Source organism: Megalops cyprinoides, chromosome 25 (assembly GCF_013368585.1).
Source record: "Megalops cyprinoides isolate fMegCyp1 chromosome 25, fMegCyp1.pri, whole genome shotgun sequence".
NCBI classification, from domain to species: Eukaryota; Metazoa; Chordata; class Actinopteri; order Elopiformes; family Megalopidae; genus Megalops; species Megalops cyprinoides.
This window is the reverse complement of record NC_050607.1, coordinates 6609744-6628601: the sequence shown is the minus strand read 5'-3', so window position 1 is coordinate 6628601 and position 18858 is coordinate 6609744. Positions and strand designations below refer to the sequence as shown.

The 18858-nt window shown below is 45.7% G+C and overlaps 1 protein-coding gene across 2 annotated transcripts in view; it reads left to right on the top strand.

The window, feature by feature from the left end:
• Window positions 1-2342: 2342 nt before the first annotated feature.
• Window positions 2343-18858, top strand: part of LOC118771972 (cyclin-dependent kinase 17-like) — a 32596-nt gene continuing 16080 nt past the window's right edge. The window contains exons 1-2 of one of the 2 annotated variants that reach the window (XM_036520178.1): window positions 2343-2624; window positions 18021-18149. In XM_036520178.1, coding sequence (XP_036376071.1) covers window positions 18023-18149 — 127 coding nt within the window. In that variant the 5' untranslated portion in view covers window positions 2343-2624; window positions 18021-18022. Of the gene's footprint in view, window positions 2625-12794; window positions 12855-18020; window positions 18150-18858 lie in introns of those variants that run through there. The other variant, XM_036520179.1, reaches the window with a different exon arrangement.

Genomic DNA, 18858 nt, shown 5'->3' with positions numbered 1-18858 from the left:
TCGTTGGCCTGCGTCCAATAATTGTCGACATGCACATAACTGTGAACAGGTTTACATTGCAGTTTACGTTAATAATCAATTACAGCTGTGAGTTTATGCTATTGTTATTTCATACATAAAATATGCAACCTATAACACCAGCTTGTTTAATACTTAAACAGTTACAAACAGTTATAACAATGTTTTTGCTTGATTGTAATAGGGTATCAGATTTACTTCGATACAATTAAAAAAAAAACTCTCTTGATTTTATGCGTTTGTTTTTGGTCATACTTCGTTGCCAGGATGGTGTGTTTGGTTTCATAATACCACAGCCTGCAAATGTGCAGATTCCACTGTCCGCAGTCGTCTGACCTACATAATTATAAACCACGTTAGCCATTCCTTCTCTTGCACAACTGGCGCTTCACCTCACTGACCTAATGTTTTCAGATTGAAGGTGGAGTTGTAGATGTGTGAGGGAAACTATCAAACGCCACACTGGAAATGTATTAGAGACTTTTTTTACACCACAGTGTGCTTGTACCATGCGGAGCATTAATTGCATGCTCTGCTGCTCGAATGAAGCAGTGAAATTGATTTAATGCAGGAGAAATCATTTGCACGGGAAGAAGGAGTGGGGTTTTTTTGTCACACATCTTCATAAAATGCAATTCTCTGTGCTCGCGCTTTTCCACCTGTGCAAATCCTTCCAATAGTCTGTGCTGTGAGCCGTTTGGCCTCTTCACCCAATGATTGCGGTAGAAAATGTCTGACCCAAACGCCTTATCTTCCCTTTCCCTCAGTGATCCACACTCAGCTCCACGTGTTCCTGTCTGTGGACGATCACTCCAGCCAGGGCAAGAATGACACACCACATCCTTCCAAACTGTTGCAATGCCAGGGCAGAAACTCACTTCCACTGTACAGCACAGTGGAGTAGTAGGATAATGGGATAGTAGCACAATGCTACAGTTATCCGGCAGTACGGCAGCAAAATATGAGAGCAATTTTGAAGCGGCTGCTATTGTGTGCTCACATTCCAACATTCCAGGCATTCTTTTCTGCATACAGCATGTTGACTGACAGGTGGAACCCCGTGAACTAGGACACAGTAAAGATTGGGAATTCATGTTAGAGGGTCGCAACAATACAAAAACTTCTTTTTTCATGAAAACAGGAACAGGACTCACAACATGACACAAACATCCTACAGCTGGAGGCTGAATCCAATATCCTGATGTCAGGCCTTATGGTGTCCTTGCGCAGCTAGACAGTTAGCTGAGGATTCAGCAAGCTGACCAGAAATAAAACTAGCTACCTTACCACCTTCATTGCTAACATTTAATCATGAAAACAAAAATATTGTGTACTAAGCTCATAGACCGGATACATGGCTCAAACTTGCATGGCACAAACTCTTCAGCAGGGCACCCGACCTCATCTCATATTAATGTAGTATGACTCAACAGCAGCTAGCAACAACTACGATTATCCGACAGAGAGCAGAAAATAAATGTGAGTAAACTACCTTGGTTTCTAGAATAGAATGCTGTTTAGTGGCATAACTCCCTATTAAGCAAGCTAACTACTGCGAGTTTAGAATGTCAATGAATTGTGTTTGGTTCCTGGACATAATTTGATATAGTAGAAGAAATATTAGCTATTATTCATACACAACAAAGGTAGTTTTCATCTGATTTCCACCAAGGACAGAAATGTCTTGCATTTGGCTGAGCATGACACGAGACCAGTGGTGGGTTGCATGCATTAGGATATTGGAGCGTTTTTGATAATGTAACGCAGCAGCGAAATTAAGATGGAGAATGAAAAAGGACCAAGCCAGAATTTATCATCTGGCTACATGAGATTGTTTCCAAATTGTTTATGATTAAATAATGTTCAATGGCATGGGTGTTAATGATTGTAATAAGTCAGACCTCAGGGTCATTGTGCTTATTTCTGTAGGAAACTCCAAAAAGTGTCTAACTTTCATAGCTTTACCTGCCACCCCAATGTCAACGGAGCATTGAACTGGCAACACCGTATTTATAGGGACTGTAATGGCTCTTTCGTCTTTTAAATAAGGTGCGCCTGTATTGTTGTTATTATGATATAGTATAATCACTAGATAAACCTAACTAAATCACTAGTGTCACTAGGACAATTTAGATGTAGATCAACAAATTTGTCTACATCATTGCGTATCACTCTGGATCACTCATTGGCCAGAGCCCTGGGTAATCTATGCAGTAACACGGCCGTCGCCCGCAGGGTGCCGCTGTTGTCCTATTTTCCGAGCACACAAGCTGAGACGGTTTGGTAAGTAAATTCTAACCATGTCACTCCGAGGCGGAGGCGTTATCATGCTGGCAGCCGTGGTGTGTGCGTCGCTCCAGGATTATTACGGTCTGTTCTAACATCGCCAGCAGCGTCTAAACTGTAAAACTGAGAAACTGAGCCGCGTATCTTTGACCTGGGTCTGCACAGTACCTTTGAAAACCATGAACTGCTTTCTCAGCGAATTTAAGTGACCAAACGGACAGCGAGCGGAAAAACCTTAAACGAAACCATTCGATTTGGGCTGGGTGGAAGCACGGCATCCGGCCTCCGAGGAAGCCGCACGGAGGGGCTCATCGTTTCTGGTAAGTTGCGTTTGTGTTCAGTTTTTGTTGCTGCTTCCTCGTAAAATTTCTGCCCTGAGACGAGTAACGGATGAGTAGTTCCACTTGATGTCGTGTAGCCAGCCAGCATCTGTGTATATTTGCACAAACCGGTGTCACAGCAAAATACTCGTTGGTTTATACTGTATGTTCTCAACGTGAAATTTTAAAAATGTTGCCTTTCATTTTGAAATATAGTGACTCTACATGTGATGTCATCGTCTTGTTTTTAACGGAGCACTGATGTAATATCTTCATATGTTTCTCGTTTGCCTGGTTTAAGGCAGCTATAATTAATATTGGCATTGTATAAAAGTTTAGCTAGCTGACAACTAGTGTATGTGTAGTTGGGTAGTTATGCGCAATTTGAAATGGTTGCGCGGACGCACGGCAGCAAGCACAAACACGTTGTGTGTGTGGATACTGTACCGTAACAAAACAGAGGGACCCCATTGCTATGAAAGTGCTGAGATAAGTGGAACTGCGTAAATGAAATAACACAGATCATGCAGTTCAACACAATGTCATCAAGCAAGCTGGTCTGTTTGGGTTTGACTCGTTTTCATCAAACAACTTGCTCTTGCAAGGATACTATTAGATGTATTATTTATGTGTTTTTGTTAATCCATACATAAACCAGATGTTTAAAAGTCAGGCTACATGTTGCCTACCAAACATGACTCCACTATCCAGAAGCTCCCTGTACATAACCAAAACTGCCTCGCTAACTAATCGATATATCTAATTAATTGAAGAACCGCAAAAATAATGGAGTAAAAACTCATGTTAAGAAATATCTTGTGATCTTGAACAATATAAAGGTATCGAATATTGTCGATCATATTCAGAAACGTTCCATTCATCCAAATGTCAAGTACAGTGTATCATGTTTTGTGAAAAGATCGCATTACAATGAGTGGGAAAAGGTCGTTATTAAAGACGCTAATTTAAGTCTAGAGCCGCTTGTTTGCTTAAACGAAATCCGCGTGCCTTTTGTGTGTGTGTGTGAACATCAATTGCATTGCGCATTCCACGCGTTGTTTTCCCAGGCGGCTGGGAACTGCGTGACCGACGCAGACGGCGCCGTGTGCACAGAAATTAGCGTGCACGGTTTATAACGGAGTGTGATCGCAGTTTAAACCGCGCATAAACGCATGCACGCAGCGATTGTGGATGAAGGGGGTGTGAGGGTGGTAGCATCTGAGCGTTACATTTATTTTCCAAATATTTATGTCTTTAGAAATACAATAGAACAGACTTTACGGTCTGATTTTAAATTTAAGGTTAGATTTTAAAATGCAAAAGTCATGAGAGGAACACGTATAGTCTCATGATATTTATATTTTGTATTTAGGTGAAAATAAAATCAAAGGAAGTAGGTTGCTAATCTTAATTTATAAATGGTTTGTATTCAGTAAAGCCTGTGGTTAGAGATACTGTGTATCTTGCATGTACCGCTTTAACTTTAGTTTATACCAATGTGCCACTCAAAAAAAAAAAAAAAAAAAAACACGTTCATAAGACAGTCCCTCTCTTGAAAGCTCAACGTTGGAAATCTCATCATCTTGGCCGCTGAGTTCAGATCAGCTCTGGGACCAGGCTCGGCACCAGGAGAAAATACAGAGGGGTGCAATGGCAATCCACGGGGGTGCATAAAAATTCATAAATACTATGTAGCCATCGAGATATAAGGAGACAACTGGGGGTGCACTGAGGTCCGTCTGGGGGTGCACCCCTCAGCACCCCCATAGCACCAGGCCTGTCAGGGACCTACCAGGATATTACATTGACCAATGGACAGTACTGGGGCTTTGCAAAAAGGTGTGTTTCAGTTCCTGGTGTTCGCACGGAGGACAGTGGCCTGGTTTGTGTGACCCAAATCGCGATTCACGCGCTCAGTAGCGTGACACCTTCAGAGGGGCGTGACAGAGAGCAGGCAGAAAGCTCTCTGGCGATGCCATTGTTCTGTTCTCCATCTCCCCAGTTCATCTCAGGGTCTGTGAAAACTGTGTTGATAGCGATCAACCCAGATGCTCAGCTCACAATAAGGCATAAGGCTACTGCAGACAGTGGCACCCATGGTAATATGTGGCCGCTTATAACCGCTCTCTTGGGGGATGATGGCTCTTTGGAGCTGACTCTGACTCTGATTTCATATCACCTCTTCCTCTGTTTTACTGCTCCCTCTCTCACCCCTTTTTTTCTCTTCTCTCTCACTCTCTTTCCTCATTCTCTTCCCTGTTTCTCTGCTCTCTCCCTCCCTCACACTCTGTCTGACTCTCAAATTAAAACATGTTCCGTGACTGCTCAGAATAGAATGTTATGAAATGAGTTAGCACTTATTGCATTCACAGTGTTCAGCTTAATATGAGGAATATTATATTAACCAGAATTATTATTATTGTTATTATTTGGATTACATGGGCTATTTGGATTATTATCCAGATTTTCCTGCCAAGGTTATGGAAGAGTCTCCCTGAAAGGTTTTGAAACTCCTTGCATCTCTTTACAATGTTGTGAAAGAATCCTGCCCTTAAATTTGAATATTGATCGCATTCCTATGAGAAATAAAGCTCTGTGTCTCCTTCTCTCTGGGGACAGAGTGAGCACAACCTGTCTTCCCTGGGCAGCCAGTCCTGTCTGTGATGGCCAGTTGCTATGGCCAGACTGTGCGCAATGAGTGTGTATGTTGTCAGTGTTTTCCTGAGTTTTTGTATCACTCATGGTGGGCAAATAGTCTGCCACCCTGTACTGTCTGTTTAGGGCCAGACAGCTTTCTCTCCTTCCCTCCTCTCTCTCTCTCTCTCTCTCTCTCTCTCTCTCTCTCTCTCTCTCTGTCTCTTTGGCTTTGGGTGCTGGTGTTGCTGTTCTGCAGTAGGTCTGACCCGTTTGCTTGTTTGGGTATGTGGCACAGTGAGAAGGCTAGGCTAGTGGGGGAAGGCTGCACTTTCTCCAGCAGCTCAGCTCAGGGTCACCATGTCTTTATTTTCCTCTGTCACTTCGGTGACGAGTATGGGTTCGAGGTTGCCGGGGTAACCTGACTCGAACGCGCTGGGTAAAGCTGCTCTGGGTCTGGGAGGTGCAGCTTTTGCAGGAGGTGCGCGTGTGGGTCTTTCTGCATGCTTGGAGGTGTTGCACGTATGTGGCAGCATGTGCATGCAGGCGCATGAGTTTGTGCACGTGTGTCTGTGTGGACACATTTTGATGTCTATGACACTGTGTGTGTGTGGGTGGTGTGGGAGGGCTTTGGTTGCAAACTGGGATGTTGCATTGTATATTCTCTGAAGTTGTAAAGCTGCTTCCCTCCAGGGTACTGTGCTGCTTTCTGCACCTCTTACATCTTGGGTGGCTTTGATGCAGAGTGAGTGGGTGTGGCAGCCTGGGCATTGGGTCACCTGACTGACTGCAGCCCCGCAGGTGGGAAGAGTGAGAGAGGGGGTGGCAATGACAAAGTCATTCTGTCATTATCCCTGTTGCCAGCCTCACAGGTGGCTCACCCGCCTACCTGTCACCTGCCTGGCCACTGGATTAGCTATCCATGCATATGTATACCTACCAAGCACATCAGAGTTGGCGACATCCTGCAACATGATGGGACCCAGCAGTAAAGCAGATCTACACTGAGGCGATTGTGGTTCACTGAGGTGAACACACTCAGTAATGATATCCTACATCACAGGGGAGGGGAAGTGTGTCTTAATGAGTGGCTTGAAAAACAGCAAACAGGAACCAGGAAAGTTTGGAAATAAATGTTTGAATTTAGAACCATGTTTCTTCACTCACTGTTCTGTGGAGGGTTAAGCTGCTCGGAGCCGTACCTTACAGGCTAATCTGATCTAATGAATCATGATATGTCTGTGCTTTAATCTCATCTGGCCTTGGATTGATCCCCAGGAAGAATCTGTTGTCTACCTCTCAAGTGTGGAGGAGTCTAAAATTGTAGAAATGAATTCCCCTGCTAACCTCACTACAGGCCCTCAAACTACTCTTAAGCTCTTGGTTTGTGGAGTTTGGTGTGTTGACAGTTGGGAGAGTATTCGGTGTTTATAATTGTACTAGAAGTATTATAGATTTAAATTATGAGGTTGCCTAATTCATATTCCTGTGAGGAATTTTTTAGATTGAAAATCTGACCTGTGTCAGTGTTTGACTCTGAATGACAGGAAGTCATGTTACCACAGCTGCATAGGAAGTGGCCCAATGACCGATGACATGGTAGGATTCTAATCACTCTACAGTAACCACAGAATCCGCTTATTCTCATTGATTTCTGTCTTTGTTTTGTTGGCACTCTGCTCTTTCGTTCGTTTTCATGGTGTTGCATCATGGGGAATGGTGTTCTGGGCCCTCCTGGGGGGTGGGGGGGGGGGGTCTCTGTTTGGAGGGGCTGCTGCTACTCTCTGTCTTCCTCTGACTGAATCCAGTGTTGGATTTCCAATCTGAGATGCATGCCATGTACCCTTAGTTGTTCGTGATAGGAAATACCCCACAATGAACCAGCTTCCAAAGCTCGCCTTTGCGCTGATAGATTTGAATATATCCATGAAGTCATGACCAGGTGGTTCTACTGCATCACAGATCTGAGACGCTTTAAAATGGCCACCTCAACAGTCCATTTGCTTTGGGAAGTTCAACTTTTTTTTTTAGCCCGCCGGCTATGTATTACTTGCAGCTTTCTGAGTGCTTTAAAACCATAACAGAACCTTTTCAAAATATCCTGCTGCTGTGCATATTTGCTGTTATGGTTCACCGGCCCTCCTTCATAAATATTGCAGTGTGGTGGAGTGGTTACGGAGCAGGGTTGCTAACACAGTGGTTGCCGGTTCCATTCTCAGAGGGGCCACTGATGTTGTACCCTTGGGCAAGGTGCTTAACCCACTTTGCCTTGGTAAATATCGGGGTGTATAAATGGATAACTTAAAAATAGCCAAGTTATGCGAGTTCCTCTGTATAAGAGTTCCTGCAGAGTGACTGATTATTGATCCCGTGGTGTGATATTTACACAGTCAGATGGTTCTTTCTGTTTAAAAGAGGAAGAACAGTAGCCTCCACTCGGTTCCACTGTTCAGTTTCTGCACTGAAATCTCACCCTCGTCATGTTGAGACATGCAGACTCCACAAAAACATTTGTAGTTGGACTGTTTGAAAGGCAGCCACATTAGTAGTGCGCAGTTTTGATCTGCTCTGAACTATTGTCCTGTTGCCCTTTTGTTGTGGTGTATGTCAATTACCAAATAACATTTAAACAAGAGAGCGATAAAGCCCTACTCCACACACACACATACAAACTGTCACTGTCTGGCTCACTCCAACAGAAACACACAGTCTCACCCATTCTCATAGAAACACACACACATGTGCCTGTGCAGACTCCCTCAGACACCCACTCACAATCGCTCGTACACACACACACACACACACACACACACACACACACACACAGAGTAGCATACAGAGCCTGAAACTGGTTTCCTTCCTCTCCCAATAGAGACATTAATAAATGATGGCATAGATGATTCATGATAGGTGACATTAATGGTCATTAAAACAGCTCAGTAAATAAATCCAGACGCTGATCTGCTTTGAGCTGCAGCCACAGAGCTGGAATCACAGGTCACTTCAGGGCAAAAAAAAGGACCATAACATACTGAGCTGAATACAGGCTAGCAAGAGCTAGAGCCTGTGCTGACTGTCCCAGCAAAGCTCAGTCCGTTTCCACTGGATATATACACAGCCAGCGCTGACTGTCCCAGTACAGCATGGTCAGTTACGCGTAATGAGCCAGCCTGATTCCAGCTCTACAGTGGAAAATCTGTATAATGAGCCAGCCTGGTTCCAGCTCTACAGTGGAAAATCAGTATAATGAGCCAGCCTGGTTCCAGCTCTGCAGTTGAAAATGGGTATAATGACCCAGCCTTGTTACAGTTCTACAATGGAATACATGTTTATTGAGCCTGATTTGCCATGGGGTATAATGAGCCAGGCTGGTTCCAGCTCTGTGTCTCTGTTGTATTTGTCATGACATTGAAGCTGTTTCAATGGAATGTGTATATCTCAACCTCATCCCCTTGCAAATGCGTCTTTGTCCCTCAATGTAGACCCTTATTTTTTGAGCAGACAAGGCTATGTAGTCCTTCTCAGGCGTTGGTGTGGACAGCTATAGCTAGGCCCCCCCTTTTCTGGAGCTTACGGTTGCCTGGCGGTTCATCTTGTTCCAACCAAGGTGTGAAGAGGACCATTGTGCTGCGGCAAGCAGCAGCCAGATGGCTCTTTTATTCCAGGCCCTCTCCTCTCTGTCTCCAACCTCCAGCTGGATCGGACCCAGCTTCTAAGTCATGCTCCATCACGGCGGTGCCATCCTGCCCAGACGCGGCTGGGGGGGACGCTCATCCAGGCCCCTCAGTGTGTGTGTGTGTGTGTGTGTCTCTGAGAGAGCCGTCTGGTCACCCAAGGCTGTGGATCCTGGCTGGCGGCCCAGCCTGTTCAAACACGGCCCTGTCTCTGGTGTGTACACATCCAGCCCGCTGTGTCTCCGCTGCATTCTTCCACCTTGGTGGTTTGGCGGTGCCGTGGTGAGCTGTGCACAGCGCTTTTGCAGCATTGGTGGAGGTCCACTGCAGTCCGTTGGCGGTGACAGTGTCATCTGGCTGGAGATGGGTGATGGATGGAGCCTGAACGCAGTGCTGATGGGTTGTGGGGGGGGGTGGTTGGAGTGCTGTGCCCATCCATACTGGAGGGATGGGCTTGGAGCAGAACGGGCCTGGGCCAGGACTCTGAGTGGTCGGTGGACATTTCCATTGGGGTAGTTAATGAGGTCAGCCATTAGAGACTGTACAGAGACCAGGTCAGGTGAGAGATTGATGTCATTCTGGTGGGAAACAAGCGACTGCACTTGGACCACCGTCCGAACAGAAGTACCTCGGAGTGAGTCTGAGTCATAGACCTCTCTTCCTCCAGGGGTCCTGGAATAGGGCCTCTTACCCATGAACACACACACAGGTCTGTACTGCTTTCCCAGCTCAGCTCTGAAACTATGCTTTACATGGGGGACACTCTCCTCCACAGCTTGGAGTGAAGATCTGGGGGTTCGACAACAGGCCTGAAATATTCATGCAGCCATACCCTGAAGTACGTACAGTATGCAAAGGTGTGTATGGAAGCATGTAGTGTGTGTGGTTGTGTCTGTGTGTGTCTGAGGATGAGGAGACAATAATAATATTGGTTTGTTTTAAGTCAGATGAATCTGAGCACTAGTGTCTGGTCAGTGATGCACTGGGAGTGCATTTCTATTTAAAGGAAGGAAGAATATTCAGTGGCTTTTTAGTGAGTAAACAGCATAATGGGCTAGTTTGACTGCTGCATATCTAGCTGGCTAACTACTTGGCAACTACATAAGTACTAGCTACATGGCCTTGCCTTACAAGAGATAGCTATGTGTCCGTGTTATACATTTGAGTAATGTACATTTCAGGGCATCTAGAAAATTATATTCTCATTTATTGTCAAAGCTTACCGTGTTCTAGTGACAGCCTGCGGGTGAGGCAGGTTTTTGGGGTTTTTGCGTCGCCACGTCAGAGTGGCTGCAGTCAGGAATCGTGATTGCAGGTATAGTCGGTTATATAGATGTCATTGGTAGAGCCCCTTGCTGCTTGTTTCTCTGTCTTGCTGCTGGAATGTTAAGAATTCCCCTAAAGAGCCTACAGGAAGGAGGACGCACAGACTGCCAGCTCTGCTGTTAGTGCCACAGTATTTAGGGACCACAGGAAGTGCCTCGTTTGCATGGAACTACGTTAATTTAGTGTAATGAAGAGGATAAATACTCTTGCGTAACACTAGGACAGCATTTGGGGCTATTACACTCACAAGCCCTTTAAATCAGCAGATATTGCCAGATAATGATTTTTTTTTCCTGGAGGTGAACTGCGAACATCTGAATCATATTTGTTATGCAAGTGAGAGCTGTTGTGAAAGGGTTTTTGAAAGGCAGGTAATTTGGTAGAAGGATGAAAAGACTTATTCCTGCCCTAAATGTACGTTATATTTAAGTATTTGTGAAGCTTTCTGTACCCTGAGAATGACGGAAAGGAAGGGGGGGAGTGCTCGGTGGGTCTCCTTCCTCTGTGGTTCAGCCACACAGCCAATCAAATCTTCTGTCCTGTCCATGCTTCAGCTACACAGCCAATCAGATTGTCCACCCTGCCTATGCTTCAGTGACGTAGCCAATCAAACCCTCTGTCCTGCCCACACTTTAGGCATTAGAGAGGACTCCCCCCCTCCCCCCCCCACCTCCTGCTGGAAGAGCTTTACTGTTTACTCTGAAAAACAGGGTGTCCCTCTCAGGAAGACCTGAGTCCTCCCATCTACCCACGCCATTCCCTCTGTTCCCCTGTGAGGAAGCTGGCCAACGCGTCTCGCAAAACAACAGAACAGAAGGAACAAACCTCCAGAAAAAAGCCCTGGACACAAGCACCACTTAGCTGCTCACAAGAGTCTCCTAGCAGCATCCATACACCTGTATTTAATGTATCTGATCAGACAGGTGTGGTCAACTAACCAATCGCTGGCTTCACATACCAGACAATTACAATGACAGACGGGCAAACGTTTAACAACTAACAGATTAGGATGCATTTGATGAAATGATCTGCTATTAGTAGGTTTGAATTGGATTGAGGAAAAAGGGCCCTTGAACATTTGACATTTTAACACAAACTCACATTCAGTTTTTAGGGGAGGTGAAGGCTTTCCTTCATCCCCCCCCCTTTGCAGATTGCTGCTTAGTGGCCTGATCTGAGCATAATCCACCAACCCCCCCAACACACACACACACACACACACACACACACACACACTCTCTCTCTCAGCCCCACCATTCATGCCTTCGTGGTTGCTCTGTAGAAAAGGGGCCCTTGTAATCGTTTGCTCCCGGAGGCCTCTGTGTTGGTCTCTTGACTGGTGTGCGTAGCTGTGTGTGAGCGAGGCTGTTAACCCCGCAGCGACGGGGGTTTGCGCTCATCCTCTTATCTGCAGCGCGCACAGACAGAGGGGGATTGAAGCGTGTCCGCGGCTGCGCTGGTGTCAGCGGTGTGCCGTGGCGGTTACAGGAGGGACAGACGGCAAGGCCTTACCACCTGCCCGTTTAAGAGGGACCCCGCGGGGGACGTTTCCCTGACGTTTGGTGAAGGTGGTGGAGGGTGAAGTGCTTGGCTTTGCGGATGAAACCCGCAGACGATGGCATGCTAATTACTGCGCTTTTGTGATGCTAATGGGGCGGCTCTGTGATCGCAGCGCTCTGAGTGGTCCTAAACGGGCCCTTCAGGGTAATTATTGCCATTATGAGCGGCTATCAGCTCCGCAAGGGGAACTGCCCCATAAATTAACACTGTAAAACTGACCCTCATCCCTCAAGAAGACACAAAGATAAATGCCCCAAGTCAGACTGCCTGTGGAGATCCTGTCATAACCGGCTATCTCTCTGGCCAATCCATACGGTCATCTTCTCAGTCTGGCCAGCAACAGTGGAGCGGAACAGTGTCCAACCGCACGCAGATGACGGTTTTAGTCACATTTAACATAGAGACACAGTGGCATTTACGCGTTCCCCAGATCCGTGTGTCACTCCTGAGGCTCTGACGTGTGGGAGCTCTCAGCCCTCTGGGAAACGAGCCCAGCTCCCACTCACTCTGCCTCCTCACAATCACAAGAGGAGAGTAAGATGACTAAGAAAAGGACTCCACGCAAGCTGCGCTCGCAACACGAATCATCTGAGAGAGCAAGCCAGGCTACAGGCTGCAGTAGCCTTTTATAGCCTGTAGGCTTGGATACTGCAGAAGTAGAGAGGCAGTTCTAGCATTTTCCGCACTTTCAGTGGTCACCAGGAGTCTTGCTCATTAGCTAACATTTCCGTCATGAGTAGCCTTTTTTTTGTTATTTTCCCCCGGTTTATTGTTGAAAGGGACTTACGTAACAGATTTAAGTAAATAAAGAGGGCCGCATAGCACCGGAGGTTATTTCTGATGAAAGCCCGACCTTCAGTCACAAGCAGATGATATGCGCAGCAGAAAGACGCCCCATTCCTCTGTCCCCATGGTGCATTAGTGATGCAGGGCTTTGTGAAGGAGCTAAAAGCACACAGACGCTGTGTGTGACGATGGTGCGCTGGTGTTTGCTTGGTTCACTCGCTCTTCCCTAAAGGACCAGCCGCACTCTGCCGTGAGTATTTTTGTTAAAGTCCTGTGCTCTCCTGTTTGTTTTTGTTAAAATATTGGCCCCTTTTTTTTGCCAAGTATGTTGTGTGAAATTGTCAAGCGCTCGTAGCTTTGTAAATATTGTGTATCCCTGTCTTCATTAAAGACAATACAGAACTCAGACCCAAATGGTGTGTAGACATAAGCGCACTGAAAAAACAGCAAATGCTTTAATCGCATGTTGTTTTTTTGGAGGCCCTAGTGTCTGTGTGGAGTAGCAGTTAGACCTTGTCTAAGTTTTGACTAGTCACAGTTGCAGAACACTGTGTTGATGTTCATAGGCTGTGTTGGAATTTAGAGTGACCAATAAGATGCAGCTGTGTAATCAGGGGAGGAGCTCAGGTTTGAAGTGTTTACTTGGAGTCCTTCTTCAGGAGAGATATGGGGAATTACACCCACCCTTTGGATCATAATACCCAAGATGCGGCTAACACATAGCCCCCTGTCTGGCCATGTCGAGTGTTGCCATTAATCAAAGCCATTAGAGGTCTGTGCTGGTGTGCTGCAGGTTTATCTCTTTATAGGTGTGTCCTTGTATCACTCCTCAGAGAGGGCAGGTCTGGAATCTAAACCCTGTACTGTGGAGAGCAGGGTGGAGAGGTGGAATTATGGGAGTCATGGCTATTGAAAGAAGAGTGGTGTAGTTTTACAGAGCAGGGCTCATAACCAAAAGGTTGCTTGTTAGGTTCCCCACTGGGGTGCTGCTGTTGTACCCTTGGGCAAGGTTGGGTGGATATTTACCCAGAGTTGGGTAAATATCCAGCTGTATAAATGGATAAAATTGAAACCTACTGTATGTATGTAAATCACTCTGGATAAGAGTGTCTGCTAAATGACATTGACGTAATGAAATTATTTCACTTTTACCTGAACACCCAGCAATACGATGCTCTCACCCCCTTGACATTTGTAAATTTAACACAGAACAGTATGTTAGGAGACAGTAAGCAGATGTAGACGTGAAAGCTAAAGTAATTAGTATGTGGCTGTTGCCAGGCTCCACCGGCTTCTATCAGGACTGCTGGGATATGTCACTTCCTATTGTCCTCCCCTGGCTCCTTCTGTCCTCTCTGAAGACACAAAGGGATCTTTAAAAGAGTGCTTCTTCCACTGGCTGCCTTATAATTCGATTGCTTTCTTATTGTGGAGGGGTGCAATGAATATTGTCAAGCGTGTTCAAATTTAATCCCTGAATTAGCTGTTTTTGTGCTGCAATTTATGCCTCATTTGCTGCCTAGCAACTTGATAAAGCAGGATGAACAGAAGAACAAAAGTGACAATTAGAAGGTGTGGAGACCTTTGCTGAACTGTGATATTTACTTTTTTTCTTGACTTATTCAACTTTTAGGTTTCACTCTTCATCTTTCCTAACACAGATGGAAGTCACAGGAACCTAGATAACTAACACAACTATTTCTGTACGACAAATCACTGTGAATGCTTTTTCATGGTGGAAGAAAGGTTTGATCGCTTGCTAGATAAGTAAAATTGCAAAAAGAAGAAAAGACTAACAACAGTAAAAATGAACTAGCTAACTAAATAGATGGTGTGAAGTGAATGGTTAATGCTTGCATGGTAACCCATTCATAGAAAAAGACTTTAGAATCTGCACATCATATTCTGTAAGCTAGTGCTATATTTCACTTAGTTTTTTTATTGATTTGCCAAATAATGTTGTCGAGCTAACTAGCTAATTAGCTACTGCTACAGAAATACTCTTTTAAGGATTTTGGATCAACTGTTTGCTCGCAGATTTATGGCCAAGTCCCAGGGGAGCTATTCCAAAGACAGATGAAGACTTCAATGGCCGGCAGTGTTCACACTGTCTCTGTCTGGCCTGCTGTGTTTTCCATGAAAGCACATGATCCTCCGGAGTGATGAAAGAGTGTCTTCATTTCCCTGTTCTTGTGAATAGCGTGAAAAGGAGAGGCGAGGGACAGTCTCAGCCAGAGCACCACGCGTTCTTCTCTTGTCCTGTACTGCATCAAGAGAGAGAGAGAGAGAAAGAGAGAGGTTGCAGGCTTTTTCTACTTACCCAGTTAAGTAACTGTTAGTTAGGCCGATGTCCCTGAGGCGGTGGTCTGTGAAGGGTTAACGTGAGTGCTGTGAAGTGCCACGGCGATGAATGCAGGTGTGATTGTAGTGTTTCCGTTTGTTGTGTGATGCTTGCAATAGGGCAGACCGCCACTGTGCAGTCGCCTCTCCTGTATTCCCAAGCTGTGTGTGTGTGTGTGTGTGTGTGTGTGTGTGTGTGTGTGTGTTAGAATCTGCCAATCACATCCTCATCGCTAAAATTACGGTAAATCCATTCTCAAAATCCTGAAAAGATTGCTGTGTAGCACCTTTCTCGGGAAGAAGTGTCTCAAAATGTTTCATTTTTTGGTGTGAAAATGACAGAACACTTATACCTTCCACTTATATACCGTACCACTCATTGGTAGAGGTATTTCAGAGTTTTTTTAATATTATTGGGTGTGTGCCTTAAAGGGTAACTTTGGAATGCAGTCAGGGGCTGTAGCCAACCAATCACTCTCCCTGGGTGATTTTCTTTTTTTGTCTGTCTTGGTCAGGGATGCTTTGCATCAATAAACCTCTCAGTGAGTGACTGTCTCTGTGGATATGCTTCTCTTTGACTGACTGTCTCTGGCTCTGCCTCTGTCTATGTGACTGGTTCTGTGTATCTGACTTTCTCTGACTGACCGGCTTGGTCTCTGCCTCTCTCTCTGACTGACTGGCTCGGTGGATATGCTTCTCTCTGAGTGGCTGGATAAGTGGATGTGCCTGTCTCTGAGTGACTGGCTCTGTGAATATGTCTCTCTCTCTGAATGACTGGCTCTGTGAATATGTCTCTCTCTCTGAATGACTGGCTCTGTGGATATGCCTCTCTTCAGGGCAGTAGACAGAAGGCTGGTCACTCGCTCAGTAAAGTTGTTTCCCAAGGATGTGGAAAGGATGTGGGTAGGTCAAAGGGTCAGGTGGCGTTTGCTATGTGTCAGCAGTGTGACAACTCTTGTGCCTTTGTAGTGGGGCTGGGGTAAAGACATATTTCCTTTACAGCTGTCTAGATGGAGACATGGAAGACAAACGGTCAGGCCATTTGACCAGATCAAAGTCCTGGTCATTCCTCACTTTGAGTCACTGAACCTCATGTTCAGGTTGTTTCACCCTCACTGTGTGTTTGGATGGGGTCTCGTCATCATATGTCACCATGGTGACTGTCTCCACTGTATTTCATATGTCACCATGGTGACTGTCTCCACTGTGTTTCAGATCCTACCATGGCAACCGTCTCCACTGTGTTTCAGATATCACTATGACGACTGTCCCTGCTGTGTTTCAGATCAAATGACTGTCCTTAGGCTGGGTTTGGGCACAGTCTGGTGCTTGGAGGATCCGCTTAAATGTAGAAACTGTGTTTATCCTGTGTTCAGAGTGTTTATACTGTGGTCTGTTTTCACAAGGGTGTGTATGTGTAGGAGTGTGTGTGTGTGTGTGTGCGTGTGAGAGTATGCGGGTGAGAGTTTTTCTGTGTGTGTGCGTGTGCATGCTTGTGTGAGTGTGAACGAGTGAGAGAGAGTATGTGTTGGTGTGTGTGTGTGTGTCTGTGTTTGTGTGTACATGTGTGTTTTTATGCAAGCGGGCATGTGTGTGGTTATGCAGGGGTATGCCTGTTATACCCTCTCTCTGTTGGCCATATTGGTCTCATAGTTTCTTTCTCTCTGACCACTGCTCCACACTGCTGCTCTGACCACTGCTCCACACTGCTGCTCTGACCGCTGCTCCACACTGTTTGGTTCCTTGTTCCTGACAGAGGTCTTTTCCTTCACAGAGTGTATATTCCCATTCAGAATGATGTGCAGTCGTAGTATGCCTGACTTGTATATACTTGTATATATCTGATTTATGCTGCTTTATGCAGTTGAATTGCTTTATTGTCGGGGTGAAAGCTGCATTTAGTATGTGTGTATGCATGTGTACTGTGGTTCAGATAATTGCTAATAAACATTAAGTAAAGTATTGAGAGACACTGAGTGTCAGCCCACTATAATAATATGCTTGACATAGTCAACACACTTTTAGATGAATATATAAATGAGTAAAACCCCTAGTCCTGTTCTCTGCTGCTTTGGGTAGCAGAATATGGAAACCAGATCAATTCCCTAACGAGGGCCTGAACAAAACCAGGCCAGGAATCCAGATCAAGAGGAGAGAGTTTCCCTCAGGACAGATTTATCTTGTGCACCGCATTTGAAAGGGTTTTTAAGCACACAGAGTGGTGGCATTCTGCTCTCAGAGCATCTTGTTAGGGGCCCTATTTAGAGAGGAAACGAGTGTGGGTCCCTGAAGGTGTATCACTGATGGGTACTGGGATCAGAGATGGAGCATATAGAAATACAAACACTACATTCAGGCGCACCTGGTTACCCTCATATTCCATTTAACCGTAAGAGTTACTGCTCGTGATGAAGGCTATTTCTTAGAGGATTAAACTTCATGTAAACTTCTTGAACAAAAACACAGGAGGCACTCAATAAACTCATATTCATTCACTCAAATTCATACATGTGTCATGTGAAAGGGGTATATGTTCATGCATATGTTTCTAATATATCGCTGTTCCTGACTGTACTGTGGTTGGTTTGATTTATTAATGAAAGTGGAAGATGAAGAAATTTCCCATGATGCTCTGGCTGCGAAAGGTCCTGGCTATAGGAAAGAGAGAGTGTGTTGTGCATGCGGGGAGCTGTGTGTCTGTGCATCATTAAGAATTCATCAAAGGCCTTTTATTCCGGAATTTTCTGAGTCCTGTGAATTCTGCAGAGCTCTCCCAGCTAAGTGAATCATCGTCAGCTTTGAGTCTAAAGCACAGTGGAGAGTCATCCTGTGTGTGTGTGTGTGTGTGTGTGTGTGTGTGTGTGTGTGTGTGTGTGTGTGTGTGTGTGTGAGCGCGTGTGTGTGGGGCCCAAGGACAGTCTTCACTGGATTAATAACTGTACTGACTTTAACAGTTACAACTGTACTGAGTTTAACAGGCTGGAGGGAGAATGTTTACAGGTGAACCTGTATTGGGGCTTCAGGGGGATGGGTTGTGTTTGTGACTGTGACCCCCCCTCATCTTCCTCTTCCTCAGCAATGGAGAGGATGAAGAGGTTCAGACGGCGTCTCTCCCTGACGCTGCGCGGGAGCCAGACCATCGACGAGTCACTGTCCGAGCTGGCCGAGCAGATGACCGTGGAGGAGAGCAGCAGCATGGACAGCGGTGGGTTCCTCCTCCACGACCTCCGACCCCTCGCCTCACTGACCTGGGCTGCAGCCTTTCCCATGAAGATGTACACACACATACCCACACACATGCACCCTGGCCCTAACATTACATTACATTGCATTATTGTCTTTTAGCAGACGGTCTTATGCACAGCGACTTACATAGGTTACAGTATTTACATGTGATCCATTTATACAGCTGGATATTTTCTGAGGCAGTTGTGGGTTAAGAACTTTGCCCAAAGGTACAGCAGCAGTGCCCCAGCAGGGAATCGAACCAGCAACCTTTGTAGTTACGAGCCCTGCTCCTTCCCATTATGTTACACTGCTACCCAGCCTTATGTGTGCAAACCCCTAACCTTATTCTGACCTGAGACCTTCCTCTGGGTTCCTTCCCTGACCCTGAACAAGGTGCTGCAAGGCGTTTAATCTGAATTCGTCCAGATGGAAATGGCCAATGTCAAATAAGTCAAAAAGCAGAGCATGTAAAGTATGTACATAGAGACAGGGTACTTGGGCCTTTCATGTGACCAGCACAGGGAGCTGACTCTGGCGTTCTAGAACACAGAACCATAAAAGGAGTGTTCCTGGAGCAGAGGGTGAGAAGGCATGTCATGTGACCCGGCGTGTTCTGGTGTGTCACATGTTGCTGTGTGTAGAGAGAAGGGCTGATGGTGGCATGTGTTTGTCGGTGCTGAAGAGCG